General features: G+C 45.6%; 1 protein-coding gene across 2 annotated transcripts in view; it reads left to right on the forward strand.

Moving 5' to 3' along the window:
* Window positions 1-20,691, forward strand: part of DMGDH (dimethylglycine dehydrogenase) — a 116,852-nt gene that overhangs the window by 25,714 nt on the left and 70,447 nt on the right. For both annotated transcript variants that reach the window (XM_068250233.1, XM_068250240.1), the window contains exon 5: window positions 10,627-10,831. In XM_068250233.1, coding sequence (XP_068106334.1) covers window positions 10,627-10,831 — 205 coding nt within the window. The remainder of the gene's footprint in view (window positions 1-10,626; window positions 10,832-20,691) is intronic.

Genomic DNA, 20,691 nt, shown 5'->3' on the forward strand with positions numbered 1-20,691 from the left:
TTCCCTTTATATGGAAATTCTTATTTCATTATAAAATTGGCATGAACAGTGTTCATATTCTTTCCATTCAGGTAAAAATTTTCAAATTAACAGTAAACTCAAATGTAGGGATGGTCAATGTAATGCAAATAATTCCAAGTTGATGCAGGACTATGCAAATGTGTACAGTTTGAAAACTGACCAATTGAATTCCACCTTGGCAGGATTTAAGTGGTCTACTTTCAAGTTGCATAACTTGGGGAGGGGGAATTCACCTCTGATGCTCCTTATCAATCGAGCCGCTGATGCGGCTCGATTGATAAGATCCGACAGGACGGATCTCCGCACCGCCGATTCCCTGCTCGCTCCCCGCGAGGGGACAATGGCAGGGAATCGAGCGGAAGATAAGCAGCGCCGGCGGGGACGAGTGGGCACGAGCGGGGAATCTAATGCGGCGAGCGGGGACGCGGCGGGCACGCGGAAGAGGCGATCTGGCGGCTAATCGAGCCGCCGGACCTCAGCCTCATCTACCTGTGTAGATGAGGTTGAAAGTTCCAAAGATTATTGCACATGTTGACAAAAGTACCAGTAAATATACCTCACGATTGACCCAACACAGGAAACGTCACAAGGCTTTTTGCACATTCGTAAACGCGATATTATTATAAAATTTAATAATGAACTTTCAAATTTTAAGCTCGTAGATACTTGGAGGATTAAAAACCTTGAAGAAAGAGATTACACTTTTTTTCCCCCATAAACATCAAAATAACTCCAGACTAGACTATTTTCTTATTCCAGAAAGATTCATTACCTCTATTATAGATGCCACAATTGGGCACATTACTTTTTCAGATCATGCCCCTGTTATATTAAGTATAAATCTTGTCTTAAAAACCCTGCAGAACAAATTATTGAGATTAGATAAAACCCTGTTAGAGGAAAGACATGGGTCCATATGCAATTCACTTTTTCATCTGAGTTTTCTCCTAGGTGATATTTTTAAAATAGTCAATAAAATGCCCTTTAATCCCCCAGAAGGCAAGAAAATTCACAAAAATTTTTTTTTTCTTTTACACCAACTTTTTGGTGCTTTTTTAGTTGAAAAATGCTGGAAAGTTATTTAAAATCAAAGATGAAAAATTATCTTCTAGGAGAAAACTCAGGTGAAAAAGAGAATTGCATATGGGCCATAGACTCTTAATAACTAATGCCATAAAATAATTTATTGAACTTAATTCACCAACGGCTACTACACCGTCCATCCTTTGGGACACCCTAAAATGTGTTGTAAGAGGAATTTTAATCAAACTGAGTATTAAAAAGAAAAAAGATAAAGGAACAAAAAGATCACTGAGTTAATGAACAGCCTACACTTAGCAGAAATAAAACACAAATCCTGCTTATCATCTAAAGTGCTGCTCAATCTATCAAAGATTAAGACTGAACTAAATGTATTGCTTGATAATAAATTCACAAAAGAGTAGAAAGATTTTAAAAAGAATTATATACAAGGGAAAAATAAACCGGGTAAAATATTAGCTGATTTGCTAAAAAAAAAATCAAAAAAAAAAATCACACAACTAAATTTATTCAACAAATCAAAAAAATAGACGGTGGACTTGTCGGAGGTACGGAAAATATAGGTAAAGTGTTCTCTCTTTTTTATGAAAGATTATACAACGCAGATATCCCAAGACTCCAGAATACAAGGGATTACTTGGAAAAAATCGACTTACCTAAATTAGATACTATAGACCAAGAAATACTTGGCTCATTAATAAAAGAAAGTAATTTTATAGACACGGTGTCGAAACTCCAGCAGGGGAAAAAGCCCTGGTCCTGACGGCTACTGCGCAGAGTTTTATCAGTACTTCGCTCGGAATCGCTCCAGTCCTGGCCCCTATCTTCTGTAATATGGTTAACAATGAGGAAGGAGCTGCTATTTTCTCTAAAGAGACGAACCAAGCAACCATAACTTTAATTCCAAAGGAAGGGAAATCCAACTTGGATTGTGCAAATTTTAGGCCAATATCACTTCTAAACTGTGGCGTCAAGATTTATGCAAAAATCTTGGCAAATAGACTGGGCGGGGTTGCTGATAGAATTCTGGGCAAACAGGCAGGTTTTGTTAAAAATTAACCCAAGATAATATTTATGCAGCAATAAATTTGATACATACATGCAGAAAAAGAGGGGTAGAAGCAATAATGATTGCTGTAGACGCAGAAAAAGCGTTTGACAGACTTTCAAGGGATTTTTTATTCCTAATTCTTGATAGGTTTGGCTTTGGCGTCAATTTTATTAGGAAAATTAAAAGACTATACACGAATCAAAGTGCAGGAGTCAATGTTAATGGACACATATCTAGCATTTTCGACATCAAAAATGGGGTCAGACAGGGTTGCCCGCTATCATCTTGGCTATTCAACCTAAGCCTAGAAGCTGTTATTCAACTAATTCAATTTGATGATCAGGTAAAAGGCGTTAAAATAAATGAAGATGAGACCAATGTGCTTGCCTATGCTGATGATCTGTTATTAATCCTGACTGACCCGATCCATTCTATTACTAGATGCGAGGAACTTTTAAATACATTCGCACTGTATTCCAACTTTAAGCTAAATCAAGAGAAAACTACAATCCTGAATTTAGGCTGTTAAGTTGCTACTGTACAGAATATTAAACAAAATAATACATTTTAATGGAACGAGTGTGTAATTAACTATCTTGGAATCTCCCTCACAAAAGACCCTAAGGATCTTTTTAGGGCCAATTTTTCCAAAATTATAAAAGAATACAAGGGAAAACTTCAGTCATGGGATCGCCCTTGTTTTAACATTATTGGTAGGATTAGTATTATCAAAATGGTTGTGCTACCCAAACTCATCTTTTTATTGCGGAGTTTGCCGGTGACCATCCCGGGTTCATGGTTCCAAATTTGGCATAACATTTTTCAAAACTTTATATGGAGTAGGTCCAAATGTAGATTAAGTTATAAACTAATCTCCAGGGGGAAAGATACGGGAGGCCTAGCCACACCAAATATCCAGAATTACTATAGAAGTATACACTTGGCCAGAGTTCTGGACTGGAGGATAGAATCTTCTCCTAACAAAACAGGCAAAATATGGACGTTACTGGAAAAGGAGGAAGGTAAACCTGATTTAATCTTTTCATGGATACCTAGTAACATTTATAAAGTATTTTCGACTACCTACCATCCACTGATTACGCCAACATTAAAAACCTTTTATTGGTTTGTCCTAAAATGGCAAAAAGAAACAGGCCTCTCGCCTCTGACCACATTGAGGGACAATCCAGACTTTATTCCAGGCTTGGAGAAGTCTTGGTTTATAAAGAACAAAATAAGTAGTGAAACCCGTATTATTAACCTCAGGGGCGACCACACTCTGAAAATACCTAGCCTTTTATATAACTATGGGCAGAAAGATACTTGGGGACTAATCCAAGCTCGAAGTTTCCTGCATAGAGTGCAATCGAATTCTACTACAATTAGGAAAGACCTGAATATTCTAGAAAAACACATCCTGCTTAACAAAAAAATGGATAAAGCATTATCTAAACTAAATAAACTTAATAGCCCAGGAGAGATAGATAACTCTACCCCATTCTATTGTACAAAATGGGAAACAGCTGTCAGTCCTACGCTTAGTCGCAAATGGCCAAAGATTTGGCATAGTAACTGGTCCATACGGGATACAGGTTTACAGCATAATCAGTATAAGACCACTGCTAAATGGTATATAACCCCAGCACGCATTCAGAGATTTACTAGCCATAAAGAAGTCTGTTGGAGGTGTGGGCAGGAGGACGGGACAGAGCTGCATATGTGGTGGACATGCCCTATAGTTAGTCTTCTGGGACGAAATAATCCACTTTTGTAGAGAATTACTAAAAGATACTTTCGATCTATCTGCAGAAGAAGCGATCTTTGGATTTGCTGACACGGGTGAATGTAGGGGTAGTATCTTATTTAAAGAAGTAGGTACCAAGGTTGCTAAAAGAATGATACTAGATAAGTGGAAAGAACCAATCCCCCCCCAAGCTTGGATAAATGGGTCTGTAGAATGGACCAGCTGTGTGGTGGCAGTACCCCTGTAGTCCAAGATACGAAGGAAGATGAAATGGGTTATGGCGGATGTGAATGGGCAAGACCGCACAGTAAGATCTGGCGAGTAATTACAGAAAGGTATATAAACAAAACATAAATATACACACATTCGGGGGATAAAGGCAGGCAGGGTCTGAGGCGGGTGGGTAATCCGGGGTGGAGACTGGCAACAGGATTGCAGTGTGTTTTGATGTGTTCTTGTGAATCTAAGTGGGAAGATTGCGGATTAAGAGCTGGATGGTTGAGGGTTGAATGTGCATATGTACATGCGGAGGCCAGAATCATTGCCCATCGTTTTAAGGTGAGCGAGTTGGGACAAGTGGAATAGTGTAGCCATTTCGGGGAGGGGAGGATTGGGCTCTGAAAGGGCGAGTATATGATCCAGTTATTTATAAGCAATATAAGAAATATGACCATAATATCATACGAACGATGATGATAGCATTACCCAGCAATGGCACACAGCCAGGGGCGTAGCAATAGGGGGTGCAGAGGTAGCGACCGCATCGGGGCCCTTGGGCCAGAGGGGCCCCAAAGGGCCCTCCCTCAACTACAGTATTAGCTCTCTATTGGTCCTATGCTCATAATAATCACTTCTTTAGGTACTTAGAATTGTGGAAATCTTTAACAAACTGTTCCCCATCCCCGTCTTGCACCTCTGACACTGTAGTTGCCATTGGCAGGTTTTGGTGCGCCGTATCAATGGTTATGTATAGAGCGCTTGGGGGGCCCCAATGTAAAACTTGCATCGGGGCCCACAGCTCCTTAATTACGCCACTGCACACAGCTACTTAAGGCTGATAGGCCTCTAGCTGACAAGCTTTCCACATGTGGTGTGCATCTGAGTTTAAAAAGAAAAAAAAAAAAAAAGTACCAGTAAATAAAAAAGGAGGAAGGAGAAAATGCGCGTACTGAGTCTTGCAACACGCCAATAGGACGTGTGCAAGAAGTTTGGCATGTATAGAGGACCGCGGACTTATGGGTAAGTAACCCCCTCTCTCCCAGCCGCACACCTGTGGCAATCAAGCCTCATTTTAATCACGGATTCGAGGAGCTCACTACTCGTGACCTCATCACTAGTTCCCCTTACTAATCAATTATATACAACCGTTATTTTGTGAAATATGGTTGGGCCTACAGAATGCATTATATAATTTTATTAATTTTTTTAGGTTCTTTGTTCTTAAAAACAATATAGGTATTGCTGGTGTTTACTATGCTTTACGTGTGTAATATCTGTTTTATTCATGTAAGTGAAGAAACAGAATTAAACTGTTATTGTTTTGGCATCCATGTGTAAAACAACTTTGCGCTGTTATTAATTATCTTCCTAAATCCTCTCTATCCGCCAAGTTAGCAATTTCCTCCTGTTATTGTTAAACTTCCATAAGACTAGATCAGAGCTGCACAAATCTGTTTGTAATTTAATGTTATTCAATTTCTCTTTCCATTCCAATCTGTCAGTCAGCTTAGCATTTCCATATCTGACAGTCTACTCAAATGGCTCTTCTTGGTAGCCTTGAGGTGCGTACACACATGCGACTATAGTCGTTTGTAACGATCGTTCCCCGATCTTTACCAACGACGATCGTTACAAAAAACGAACCAACGACTATTAAGGCAAACGACGAACGAGGCAAATCGCTACAAAACAAAGTTCTGTCTTGGCGGATTTTTACCACCGATGATCGTTAGCAAAAGTGGTACATCGTTGGAAACGATCGTTCGTACCAGGCTGGACATGCGCATTTCTCTTTTTCTCCAAGGAACTTTACAATTTTATGCGCAGGCGCATTAAGTGCTTTTACGTGGTGTAACGTTCGTTCTAACGATGTGATCGTTACACACTTTTTACAACTAACTTTACTTCGGTTGTTCTTTCGTCAATTAAAAGATCGTTCGTCGTTGACAACGAACGATCGTTGTCGCATGTGTGTACGTAGCATTGGTGACAGTAATTTGCATACTCTGTTTGGAGTACTATTGCTATGAGATTGCAGAAACTCCCACCTTGCTACACTAGTAATTAACTGCACAGGGCAGGAATTTTTGTTACTAATTTTCACACCTGCACTCTTTTGGGCTGTTTCACACTACAAGAGTTTTTTTTTTTTTTTTTTTAAGCGCTTGTGATTTGACAAGCTTTTGCCAATGCAATGCTATAGGTAATTGGTACTTTTCCATTAGCTGGGCGCATCGGATAGGTGGCGCTAATTACATTAATAGTCTCACGTAACAAAAGTGTATCTTGGAACAAATGTAATTTCATAGGCATGTAACAGAATTACATTAAGTTAAGCCGGCAGCAATGTAACAGATGAAGCCGCCGGCTTCGCTCTCGGTCTCCTCCCCCTGCCTCTCTCCTATAGAACCCTGGCAGCCGGGGGACACGCGTGTCCCCCCCAGAGTCGTTCGCCGCGGCAGGGAATCCTGCCGTTCGTTCTTGCAGAGCGGGATGCTGGCAGAAGCAGTGTCTGCAGCCTCCCGGCTCCGCTTGTTTCTTGCGACTGCTATTGCGACGAATGACTCTCGGGAACACGCGTGTCTCCCGGCTGCCAGTGTTCTATAGGAGAGAGGCAGGGGGAGGAGAGGAGGCAGAGCTGAAGCCGAACTCACTTTTAATACATTTGGCCGCAGGGAGACGGCCAGTTGCGGCTAACGGTGACTATTAAATTACATTTGTTACGTGTCTATTACATTACATTACATTACATTTGTTCCAAGTTACACTTTTGTTACGTGACTATTCATGTAATTAGCGCCACCTATCGGATGCGCCCGGCTAACGGAAAAGTACCGGGTCATTTTTATAAAATCACATCAATCAAGTGAGAACACACCCACAGCATTACATTAGCAAGAGCTTTTTAAATCACAAGCGCTTAGGGCTGGTTCACACTCGAAATGCAAATCGCAATTGCAACCGCAATCATGGTCGCGATTTTGTAGCTCCAAATTTTGTGATTTTACCACGATTTGCGCTTGTGATTCCCGTTCAATAGAACGAGAATTATATTGCAGTCACCCATAAAATGCTGCATGAGCGTGTTTCATGCTGCGTGTTTGCGAATGGCATCAATCGCAAATGCGCTGCATGCAGCATTTTAGGGGTGACTGCAATGTGATTCTTGTTCTATTGAACAGGAATCGCAAGTGAAAATCGTGGCAAAATCGCAAAATTTTGAGCTGCAAAATTGCAATCATGAGTGAGAATGATCCCATAGGATACAGCTGCGCGGCGCTTTTACTGATCGCTGGCTATCAGCAAAGCACTGAAAAGTGGCCCAGTGTAAACCAGCCCTTCCATGGACTGGGAGAGACCATTGACAGTCCCGTTGCCACTTTCTGTAACGAGCACTTTATCGCCTTGTGGTAAAGCCCAAATTCTTTATGTGCAATACTTTAATTAAAACTGTTAAGTGTGGTTAGTTATGTAATGTCTTAAAGGGAACTGGAAGTGAGAGGAACACAGAGGATGCCATATTTATTTCCTTTTAAACACCACCAGTTGCCTGGCAGCCCTGCTGATCTATTTGGCGTCAGTAGTGTCAAGTCTGATGCTAGGTACACACGTTGAGTTTTTGCAGTCGATAGATGCGTTTGATTGATCATTTCCATCATGTCCGACATTACTTTCAATTTCGTTTTACCGCTAGATTTCTCATAGATTTGAATGGAAATGGATAAGAAAAGATAAGAGAATCGAGTGGAAAAACAAGTCGATCAAACGGGAAATCGACCCCCCCCCCCCCCCAAAAAAAACGCATCGTGTGTACCCAGCATAACAAGCACTTAGCTAATCTTGTTAGACTTGAGTAAGAAACATCTGATCTGCATTGCTTGTTCAGGATTTATGTCTAAAAGTATTAGAGGCAGAGGATCAGCAGGAAAGCCAGGCAATTAGCATTGTTTAAAAGAAAATGCATATGGCAGTTCCCATATCCCTCTCATTTCAGGTTCCCTTTCAGAAATGTACTCACAGGATTCCGGTTACCTAAAGTCAAACCAAATCCTTGGCCCATATGCAATTATCTTTTTCTTCTGAATTCTCTCCTTGGAGATAATGGGCTCTATTCACAATCACACATGCGGTAAGAGATTTTTTTTACCGCTATATTACCAGCAGTGAAATTTCCGCATTTTTTTCCACATTCACGAACATTTTTGTGGCATAAAAAATTGTCAAAAAAAGTCCAGCAAACACAGTATTCGAGGCTGAAGACTCCATTTAAGTCAATGGGAAGCTAAATATATCGCCAACTCGCCAAGTACTTGTAGGTGATATAAAATCGGTAGGTAATGCGCCCTGTAAGGATTGTGGAATCGTCTCCGTGGTCAGCGCACCAGACGTGCGCTGACACGGCGGATTTCCTCCACAAGCGTATAAATTTGCAGGAACCCAGCAGTAGGTGCAATGCACCTGCAGAGGGAAATTCCTGACGGCAGGTGGAGCTGTGGAGTGCAGAGGAACAGCTCCTCTGCTCTACCACACACGCCAGACAGGAATTGTACGAAGGGAAGAACTGTAATCGCAAGAGAAGCGATTGAGAGTGAGCACAGAGACAGATTGTGTGTGTGTGCATAAAACTAGTCGCCAACCCGCGACTGTGCACACACCACAGCAGATACGAAGCAGGAACGCGATCGCGAGAGGTGCGATCGCCAAGCGTGACACAAGGCTACAGCAAGGCGGAGCACGAGAGTAGCAAAGGCACAGCAAATCATACAATGAGGAAATATGAAAAATAACAAACGCTAGCTAACCGCGAACACCGCACTCATTCGCAACAGTGCACGCGGTTACGCGCGGTCTCCACGTGATAAGCACAGTAGAGACAAGCACGCCTAACTAAGCAACGACAGACAAACATGAAACAGAGGACGCGAACGCTTGCTTAACGGTTACCTCACCTAGCCTCCAGCAAGCGTCCGTAGCAGATAAGACAGACACACGAAAACAGGGACAAGCGAGAGTTAGGATCCACAGCACTAGCGAAAAGTGGCTAGCGCGATCCCAGGAGACAGAACAGAAGGATCCCCAGCACTAGCGAAAAGTGGCTAGCGCGATCCCAGGAGACAGAACAGAAGAGATAGCTGGTAGCAACCGCTTCACCAGCTATACTCCAAGAACAGAGATCAGAACCATTTCCTGTCGACCACCGCTGGGACAGGACAACAGCAACAGAACAAACAAACAGATAAACAATCCTCACTGCACTAGGGAAATCTGCCTAGCACAGCTTCCAGGAATTACTCTAAGATAACTTCAACAAGGGGCCTGATTCACAAAGCGGTGCTAACAGTTAGCACGCTGGTGAAAAGCCCTTTATCATGCCTAAACTCAGTTTAGGTGTGATAAGATTAGGTGTGATAAGTTTAGGCGTGATAAGTATAGGCATGATAAGTTTAGGCGTGATAAGTTTAAGCACCAACTGGGTTAGCACCGCAGTGCACAGCTGATCAAAAGTTTTGTGCTAGCAAAGTCTGGTGCACTTCGCATAGAGTTTATTGGCGCTGCTTTGCGTGCGGGACTTTGCACGCGATCTAAACTTATCTAAACTTATCATGCCTAAACTTATCACACCTTAACTTATCACGCCTAAACTGGCTTTTCACCAGCGTGGTGCAATGGTTATCACGCCTAAAGTCTCTAGCTGGGTTAGCACCGCTTTGTGAATCGAGCCCAAGAAGTAGCATGGCTGACACTCTCTAGGAGTGTGTACTACAAACCCTGAAGAAATGACCAGCAAAGGACTGTGGGTAATCACAACCTTTATACTGCCAGTCATCACAGGAGGCAGGTAGGGGATTTGCATAACGAATGTATGCAAATTCCTCAGCAGCAAGCTGCAGAACTGACAAAATGTCTCTCTTAAAGAGACCTGCAGAATGCAGACGTGAACAGTGATCAAAACGCTGCCTGTCTGCACAGGCAGCTGAGCAGATTCTCACACGCCCCTTTTTCTTAGTGAATTTCAAATTAATTTTTTTTTGCCAGAATTACCGACTTTTGCGGACTTTTACCACACTTTTTTACACATGCGGTAAATAACCATTGCGTAAAATGTTGTGAACGTCAAGATGGTCTTATTTCAGTTGGGAATTTACTGCAAGTGCATTTCCGCATGTGTAAAATGATTGTATATAGAGCCCAATGTCTCATCTTCTCTTTAAAATAACTATTCAGCACTTTACAATTGAAAAAGTACTACAAAGGTGGTTCAAAGGGCATTTTATTGACAAGGTGTGTACATATCTCCTTGAAGAAAACTCAGAAGAAAAAGTTACTTGCATATGGGCCATTGTGTGGTGAATATGACTAGGAAGGGGTACTATGTGCAGTATGGTGGAGCCCGTTTGGGATTACATTTAATGAAGTTACTGGTGCTGGTGATGGTGATGGTAGTTGGCTGGCACCACCAACAAGAAACTGTATTTTTGTCTTGCCTAAAAAATACAAATGTTTCAGGGGATATGATTTCCACCATGGTCACTATTCTCTTGCACTGTAGGTTTTGGCGGGTCTGTACAACCCTGGAGATGGTCATATTGACCCATATTCCCTCACTATGGCCCTTGCAGCCGGAGCCAGGAAGTATGGTGCCCAGTTATACTTCCCAGCACAGGTGACTTCGTTGTCCCCTCGACCTGACGGCACATGGAACGTGGAAACCCCCCAGGGAACAATTCATGCCAAACGGATTGTCAATGCCACAGGTACCACTTAGACGTGTTTATTATATTGTCCGTTTTTTTCACATGCTCTGTAGCTTCAAAATTAGATGTCCCACCCCTTGAATTACACATATTAAGCAACGTTTCAGCATAATGAGGAGGCGTTAGATGGCAGTAGACTGTCACCTGAAGTGATCAGAGAGGGTGAATTATCAGGAAAGCTGGAAAGAAAACTAGAGAGTTCTGGACAGTTGCTTTGCTGTTTCACTAGGTTGTTCTAGGTTGTCTTTGAGCATGTGTTGATAACTCAACTACAGTAATTTCTTATAGTTATTTACTAAAATAACGATATAGTGATATTCATTGCGATCATTTCACACATACAGCTGTTTTCAGGCAATGTCTTAGTTGTTTTTTGTTTTGTTTTTTGAATTCCTAACCTTAACATTAATCTTCAACTCAAACCTATGTTCACACTTACTTTCAGTCTTGGCTTGTGTCTACACTAACTGTAAACTCTGACCTATGGCTAACTATACTTCTAGCCTTAGCTATACCCATCATTTACCTTCAGCACCGACTTTCAGCCCTGAATGGACTGAGCCAACACTGACCTTTAGCCCTGGCCTGGGCCAACATTGACCTTCAGCCCTGGCCTGGGCCAACACTGTCCTTCAGTCCTCGGGAGAGGCGTCAGAATTGCAAAAGGGTGAAAATAGGGAAACGTGTGAGAAAGAGAATAAGACAGACTGGGGTGCTGGAAAGGGAGGGGGGAGCGTGTAAACATACATGGACAATAATAAACCCCTGATTCAAACCTTTGATTAGTATATAATTAGACCAGTAACACCCCCGATTCTGTAAACAATTGCATGCATGGACATACCTGCGTACGCACTCTAGATGACGATGTTCGGGTGTAGGCGGCGGTTGTGTGCATTCCATTCTTTGGTTTTCAATTTTTTGAATAGTCTGTAGGAGAACAAAGCACAATACATAAAACAAACCTGATAAAAAAAAACGCCGAAAACTATTTAGAGCTCTGATCTTGCTCAGTTACAGTTAGTCAAGATTAATAACTATGCCCTTACAGTTTTCATATTTGATGGAGCTGTTCCAATGATATTTGCTATGGTGATAGATCTGTGTCGTGTCTGATTATTTCTATATAATCATATATATTATTTCTATAAGTACAAAACTGCCAACAGAGTGTCCTCTTCCACCTCTAGACAGAGCCATCGCCAGACTTCTGTCACATCATCCCTCTACTGTCTGTGGAACACTGGGGAGTGATTGGCTGAGTCAGCTTTGTGCTCAGAGGCAGGAAAGGATCACTTGCCAGGCAACCATAGCAGTTGCCTCAGGCCTTATGAGCCAGTTGGGTCTTATTATGGGTCTCTATGTGAAAAAAGGAACACGGCATAGTTATTTGTGTGCTGGGCACTATACATACACATGTCTATCTCATCATGTCACATGTCACCTTGGTGATCCTTTAGGCTGGTTTCACAGTGGGACGTTACAGGCGCACGTTAGAGCAGCCTGTAACGCAGCCCACCGCACAGTAATGAAAAATCAATGGGGCTGTTCACAGTGCGGACGTTGCGTTACATTGTAACGCTGCGTCACAAGGCAACGTACTGCATGCAGTACTTTAGACGCGGCTGAGCCGCGTTAGACTGCTTGCACATGCTCACTAATGTTGGGGAGGAGCGGAGAGCGGCCAGGCACATGGCTAATTAATATGCACTGCACGTTGTGACGTGCAGTGTTTACTTCCTGGAGCAGCCGCTCTGTGCGGCGATTGGCCGGCGGGACCACGTGATGCCGCATGCGCACAAGAGTGCGCATCACGGCATCACTGACGCCAGAGTGAGCTGCACAACGCGGCTCACTCTGACGTCCAGATCCAGCACCACCAGGCGTTGAGTTAGGGGGACGTTATGCGACCTTAACGCCCCCTCTAACGCAACGTCCTGGTGTGAAATTAGCCTTAAGGTGGCCAGAGTTGACTCCCTGGTGCATCCATTATTATGCGGTAGAGCTGAAGGACAACTTTCTTCTCTGTGGCATTAACAATACAAAACCATGGATGATTGATAATTTCTGATCCTCTATATGAGTGATCAGAAACGGTTGGTCTTCCCAATCAACAGATGAACACCTGCTAACGAGTACAGCCCCATACACACACAAAACACCAGTCTTTTATGCAGCACAATTATCAAACAAGTTGAACAACCAAAAAAAAGTTGCTTGCTTTTGTTCAAACAACTGATAAGCCGTCAAACCAACAGTTGGATTGACGGCTTATCAGTCTTATCAGTTGTTTGAACAGCAAGCAACTTTTTTTTTTTTTTTTGGTTGTTCATCTTGTTTAGCAAAAAAAGTTGTTTGATAATTGTGCTGCATAAAAGATCGCTGTTGAGTGTGTATGGGGTTTAAGATCGATGGGATCGATTACATTCATCTGATCAAAAACATGCACATGTACACACTTACTTTTATACCTTTTATTGCTCTCTCTCGTCTGTGTAAAATATTTATTTGCTCCAAGGAAGAAGTTGGCTCTATAAATCAGTACCTATTATAAAGAAGGGCCTGGATAGGCGAGAGCAGGAGCTGAGGAAGGCCTCCCATGATAGGGATAGACCTTCTGTCAGGAAAGGAAGGGGTTAATTTCTGGGTGGGCTTAGCCAGGCGACCTGAGTCAGAGGGAAGGCGGGTCGGACAGCAGTGGCTGAGGACAGGAAGGGTGTCAGCGGAAGGGGAGGAGCCAGAACGAGAGGAGATCACAGGAGAAAGTTGGCTTCCCTGTGTGTTCTCCTGCTTACAACACCGTGATGGAGGAGTTAGACAGCCTGATGGCAATGCTGCGGAGCGAGGCAGCGGCTAGAGGACCTGAATGGGTGGCACAGCAGATTGCGGAGAGGACGGAGGGCGCAGCCAGCGAACAAGCCGGGCGGGTCAGTGCACGCATCTCCAGGCCGCCGGAGCGGCTGAGTCCCAGCGCTTCCCCAGCAGGTCAGAGGAGAGGAGGTAGCCCGGGACAAGCTACTACAGCCCCCCCAGCAAGGAAGAATAGCGCGGCTGGGAGCAAAGGGGCTGGGAGTAAGCGACCACAAGGAGACCAGGAGGTGGCGGGCCCAAGCGGTATGGGGCCTAGTGGCGGCAAACAGCGCAGAGGTGACCCCAAGCAGAGCGGAGCGGCAGCTTCAAACAGGCGAAGTGGTCAGAAGGTTACTAAGGGGAGGCGGCAGCGTGCGGCGGATGCCCCTACACCCAGGCAGTCCAAGCGATCAAAGAAGGACTCCAATCCGGGGTCTGGGAAGAAGGTGACAGCTGCTAAGGGGAAGCAAGCTTGCAGGCCAAGGTCCAGTAGCTCTGATAGCAGCATACGGAGTGCGGCTGCCGGGCATGGCAGGTCATCTTCTCCGTCACCACCTCGTCAGGAAACAGCATCGGGTAGCAGAGGACGGTCTGGGCGCAATGGATCACTTCGTGGTCAGTCGGCTCGAGATGGGGATCGCCAATCTGAGGGGTCTGGTGAGAGGCGACTGGAAAGTGAAAGGCGCAGGAGTAACAACAGGGCCGCTTCCCCTGCGGTCGCTGCTTCCGGGAGATCGGATGGAAATGGTGGTCGGTTCGAGGCGGCAAGGCCAAGAGGGTCGGCTGATCGGGACCTACGTCCGGTGCAGCCAGGTGAGAGCAATCTTGTTGGAAATGTTGTAAATGATGATATCAGGGGTGATGTGCTAGTGAGGGGGGGGGGGAGAGTGCTAGTGGGGCGGGTAGCAGTGGGGGATCACAGTCTGTAGCACAGTCAGCAGGTACTACAGGTTTAGGGGACAGCTCATCATCGGCATTATCCCTCATTAATACCCTGCTTGTCGGCATCAGAGATGCCTTACAGGGGTCTAGTCGGACCCAGGTGGCTTCTGAGCAGTCACCTGTGGCAGCATGGATTCCTTCGGGTGTGGGAGGGTCCACAGCATTAGTGCCAGCTGGTGGGGTTATGCAGCCTGGGGGGAATGTGGTTACCAACGCGGTGGTCACTGCCCCGGCGCAGAATGCCCCAAAGGATAAGGAAATGGATACGGTGCGGCTGGCAGACGCAGCAAAAGGGGAGGTTTATCTTTGCTTTTCTGGACCGTTGGGTTTGCATTTGAAACAGGAAGTTAGGGAAAAAATTTGGAAGGGTGAGTATATCGAGATCTTCTCGTTACTGCAATTGGGTAAGTTTAATTTGGATCGGGTCAAGCCCGATGAGAGTAAAAAAGAGGAGGAGGAACGTAGGAGGTACCGACTCATTCCCCGGACGTTCCAAAACTGGTCACAGGCTTTTTCCATATATGCCAGTGTACTGGGGGAGAAGCAACCCGAGTGTTGCTCGTCCCTATTTTGTTACCAGGAGTGTATAGCGGAGGCCCACAGGTTATACGGAGGTTCAGCATGGCTGCGCTATGATGAACATTTTAGGCAGTGTAAAGCGATTCGCCCAACGATCAGGTGGGATCAGAAGGACATAGGCATGTGGATGCAGTTGATGATCCCCGGGACTAAGAGTAATCAGCCCTTTCAGGGAGCTGCCGGCAGCTCAGGGTCAGCTGGGCAGCCGGCTAATAAGAAGCCAGGAGTGTGCTGGAAGTTTAATGAGGGGGCATGCAGATTCGGAAGTTCGTGCAGGTTCAAGCATGAATGTTCATCCTGTGGTGGGAGCCATGCCCTTACCAGGTGCTATAAGCAAAACAAAGGTCGTTCCGCAGATGCTGCAAACAAAAGGGAGGACTCCAGTGATGGTGGAAAGGATGGAGCGATATCTAAGTAGGTATCCGGACGCGGCAGATGCGGATTTTCTGCGTAAGGGTTTTGCGGAGGGTTTTCATATTCCTAGTTCAGGTGTTCCAGGTTCTCATCCGCCATATCGCAATTTAAAGTCTGTTATGTTACGCCCAGAGGTTGTTTCTGCCAAATTACAGAAGGAGGTGGAGTTGGGCCGCATGGCAGGCCCTTTTTCAGAATCCCCGATTACTGACTTGGTGGTATCTCCACTAGGTTTAGTCCCAAAAAAGGACCCAGGATCGTACAGGCTGATTCATCATCTTTCTCATCCGAGAGGTTTTTCGGTCAATGACGGTATAGATCCCGAGGCTTCATCGGTTGTTTATACGTCATTTGACTCAGCAGTCCGGCTGGTCAAAAGGACAGGTAAAGGGGCTTTGCTGGCTAAAACTGATGTGGAAGCAGCCTTTCGGTTGCTTCCGGTGCATCCAGATAGTTTTCGCTTGCTGGGATGCTTTTGGGAGTCACACCTGTATGTAGACTGCTGCCTTCCGATGGGGTGCTCCATATCCTGTTCTTACTTCGAGCGCTTTAGTTCGTTCGTAGAATGGGTGGTCAAAGAGGTGTCAGGGTTAAAGTCAGTCATTCATTATTTGGATGACTTTCTTTTTATCGGGGGGCAGGATCTAGCTGAATGCGCTTACCTGCTGGCCTCCATGCGCCAGGTGTGTGCGCAGTTTGGCATACCCTTAGCAGAAGAAAAGACCGAAGGCCCACAGACTACAATCAAGTTTTTGGGGATTGTCATCGACTCGGTCGCCATGGAGAGCAGGCTGCCTGGTGATAAGGTGGATGACTTGCGTCTCACTATTACCAGGATGCTCGGTTCAAAAAAGATCACCTTGCGAGAGCTACAGTCGCTTCTCGGTAAGCTGAACTTTGCGTGCAGAATCATGCCCATGGGGCGTATTTTCTGCCGACGTTTGGCAAGGGCTACAGCAGGCGTTGCGTCCCCGCACCATAGGATCCGGCTGGTGGCAGAGCACAAGGAGGACTTGCGTATGTGGTTGGTATTCCTAGCTGACTTTAATGGCCGTTCTATGTGGATGGAGGAAGCTCTCGCAAACCATGACTTGGAGTTATTTACGGACGCCGCAGGATCTCTGGGCTTCGGTGCGTTCTTCTCGGGTAAGTGGTGCGCCGAGGCCTGGCCTGAATCATGGGAACCGTTAGGCCTGACGAAAAATTTGATACTGTTAGAGTTATTCCCTATCTTGGTGGCGGTTGAGCTGTGGGGACCTTTGTTGAGGAATAGGAGAATCCGATTTAATTGCGACAATATGGGGGTGGTGCAGGCAATCAATAGTTTTTGACGGCATCATCACCTCCGGTGGTGAGAGTACTGCGTCAGTTGGTGTTAAGATGTTTGAGATTCAACATGTTGATGTTTGCAGTCCATTTGCCTGGAGTAGAGAATGAAGTGGCTGACGCTCTTTCTCGATTCCAATGGCAGAGATTTTGGACCCTCGTCCCGGGAGCAGAACGGCAGGGGGCTTCCTGCCCTCCGGCCTTATGGAAGATACCCGTGGGACAATAGGAGTTTGGATTTCTCAATCATTGGCAGCATCAACCTGGGCAGCGTATTCAGCGGTGTGGACGCAATGGGAGGAGTCGTGGCGACAAGTTGGAGGTTGCCAAGCGGATGAAGAAAGGTTGTTTTTGTTGCTAAAATTCATGGCGGAAAAAGGGGTGGCGGGGATCACCCCGGGGGTAATAGCAAAAAATTTGGCTGCATTATCGTTTTATTTCAAAGTTCAGGGTCTAACGGATGTTACTAAAGATTTCAGAGTTCGCATGGCATTGAGAGGTTTGAGGAGACAAGTAGTAGCCCCCAAGGATACTAGGCGCCCAGTTACATTTGGCCTGTTGATTTCAATTTTGGGAAAGCTGGGAGAGATATGTAGTTCCCCATACGAGGTTTTGTTATTTAGTGCTGCTTTTGTATTGGCATTTTTCGGGGCTTTCAGGGTGAGTGAATTAGTGAGCCCCAATAAAAGAGGGGTGGGTGGCTTCTTGGAAGGGGATGTGGCATGGTCGGAGACAGGAGTGGAGGTGCAGTTGCGTAGATCAAAGACAGATCAGTTAGGCGGGGGCCGGAAGATCACGTTGTTCCCCGTGGAAGGATCAGTGGGTTGTCCAGTGGCGGTGGTGGGTCAGTTTTTGAGGGTGCGCCCCCGGACGGGTGGTTCATGGCTGTGTCACGCAGATGGGGTGCCATTGACAAAATACCAGTTTGTGGCGGTGTTTAGGAAAACATTGAGCAGCTTGGGCCTTGTTGCGGCCGAGTTTGCATCACACTCATTTAGGATAGGAGCGGCCACGGAGGCGGCCAGATGGGGGCTTCGAGAGGATCAGATTAAGAGCATAGGAAGATGGGAATCAGCTAGATTCCAGTTGTATGTCAGGCCACAGTTGGTATGAAGGGTCAGCGATGGGGAGGTAAACTAGTGTTAGGTATTATGTTAGTTGTTCAGTTTTTGTTTATTTCAGATAACCCAGCTCCTCCAATCTTGGTTTGGATTTTCGGCCACTCATATGTCGCATGGGGTGCGCGCAGAGCCGCTGTGCGGCCGGACGGCCGGCAGTTGGGTATCCCGAGAGCGACTGCAACTGTCCGGTGGATCGGAATTCCGGGCATGCAATGGGCCAAGGTATTGCCAGAACTACAGAGATTCGTGGCCCTGGACAGGGCCCCTGAGGTACTGGTTCTCCATGTCGGTGGAAATGATCTGGCCTCAAGGACCACGAGGCAGATCATACAAGATGTAAAATGTGATTTCATGAGGATGCGGTCGACTTTCCCACGAACAATTATAGTGTGGTCTGAGATTATTGGCAGAAGCCATTGGAGGTTGGCTCGGTCCGTTGACAAAATTAATCGAGCTCGCAAGAAGCTGAACAGGGAGGTGTCCCGGTTTGTGGTTAGGAATGGGGGGGTGGCAGTGAGACACGAAGATTTAGAGGAGGATTTAGATTTGTTTCTGAGGCGTGATGGAGTACACCTCAACGCCATAGGTACAGATTTGTGGTCCCTGGCTTTAGAGGGTGGTATTCAGCGGGGGCTCCGTTTGTGGGCTGCACAAGGGTGAGGTTTCTCCCTTGTTGTTGGTGGCGGGGCAGGGAGCCCGGAGGACGGTGGTTAATTATTGGAGGAATTCACGCGGGTGAATTTCTCAGGGTATCCGTCATCTGAAAGAGGTTATTAAGGGTATGCAGCTGTCCCTGAGCCGGAGTTTGCGGCTGGGGGCCGGTTATATATATGGTTGCATTACCTACGTTTGTTAGCTTCCGGGGTTCCTTGTCCTGCAAGGTTTATACTTCTTAGGTTATTAAGAATTGTTTTATATTAAAATATTGTTCAATAAATTGGGCTGCATTGGCCTATTTTCTCCACGTCAATGGTAGTCCTTTGTATTTTTGTGAGGAAGTTTGGTGAGTGGGTAAAAGTTTGGGGACAGGTAATGGGATATTCCCAGATCATGATAGTGATAGAAAACAACCTCTTACACAAATGAAAACGGTTTCAGACAGCTTGACCCTCATCTGTTTATAGAGAAAGTACAATGCATGTTCCCTGCCAAGCCAAAGTCTCTGTGTAACCAGTGGGTGGATTCCATGTGCTTGCGTTTCACGTTCCATTTCTTAGAATCGGTCTTCCATAGTGTGTGTGTACTGAGATGACCTGATGTGTGAGAGCCTGGAACAGGATGAACTAACATGCTGGCAGGACATTCATTTATTACCGTACTTATTAATCTGCAGTTCCTGATTATAGAATGGTGAGCAGCGCACCCAGCAGATGCAGCCACTGCCCTATCTCATCTATGTGCATTTTATTATCAGAGGGGAAGGGGAAGTAGGTGGGAAGAGCATAGCCAGGATAGGAGGAGAGTAGCCGGGTTTCCAGCCTTGGAAGTCCAACCAAAATAAAGGGACCTGATCGGACTAAAGCCTCGTTCACATTGTGTTCCGCTCGCGTTGACATTCACGCTGGGCTATTTTTGAAGCAAATTTTTTTTAGATTCCCGGCGCTTGGTAGGCTTTCTGTTTTTGTGGAAAGCGCTTTTCTAAGCGCTTTTCCCGAGCGTTTTTTAATTCACTCCCTGACGCAAGTCAGGAAGTGAACGCTGACCTGGAAAAGAATAAATACAATGCATTTATTCTTTAAAACGCAATCGCCCCACAAAGCGATTTTGTGAGCATTTAGCTCTCTTCCTATACCTTCCATTATAGCAAAATCGCCTTCAAAATGGTCCATGCACTGCTTTGCTGAACTCACAGCACACTGATATAAACCTTCTCATAGACATACATTGCACAATCATTAGTTGATCTGCCCTCATGTCGGCCATTGGATAGAACCCTCCCTGATGGCAGGGGAGGACTGGGACCTTTTGGCCTGGGGGGAAAACACAAACTAGAGGCCCATGTTCATGGCAGCCTCAGCCCAAATGGTCCCCCCAAACACACTTACTGTATATCCAAAGAGGGACTGTCCCTGCAAAAGAGGGAAAGTTGGGAGCTATGAAGGTAAGAGAGCAGACAGGTTTTTTTTCCCACAGACCCTCCAGGCAAGCCTCTGCTCTGCAGCATGCTGTGTATATTTACTTTCCCGCCCTCTAATTGCTAATTGGGCTTTTATTTCCCTCAGCCAACCTAGTGGTTCATATTGCCTTATACAATAACCTGAATGCAGCAGGCCATGCACCAGCCCTAAATCATTAAATGAGAGGCAGCCTGGGGGGAAATCTCCCCCTTTCCTCCCTGGCCAGTCCTCCCCTGCCTGATGGAAACTGTTCAGAGAGGGATTTACTGCCTTCCCATACACTGCACACCAATATCCAAATCGTCCTGCTGCTGCCCCCCAAGTGTATATGTCTCCCTCCAGAACACCCCCACCCATTACTGTGTGCAGTGTGGAAGGCTCACCTGTCAGCTGGCATATATCCTGGCCTCCGGTTTCTGGCGTCACCGCAAGTACTGCGTGACACCAGCAATTGCAATGACATCGCTACATGCGCCAGTGTCACACAGTACAAGCGTTTTCAGTGACACTG

This window comes from Hyperolius riggenbachi, chromosome 1, assembly GCF_040937935.1.
Source record: "Hyperolius riggenbachi isolate aHypRig1 chromosome 1, aHypRig1.pri, whole genome shotgun sequence".
NCBI classification, from domain to species: Eukaryota; Metazoa; Chordata; class Amphibia; order Anura; family Hyperoliidae; genus Hyperolius; species Hyperolius riggenbachi.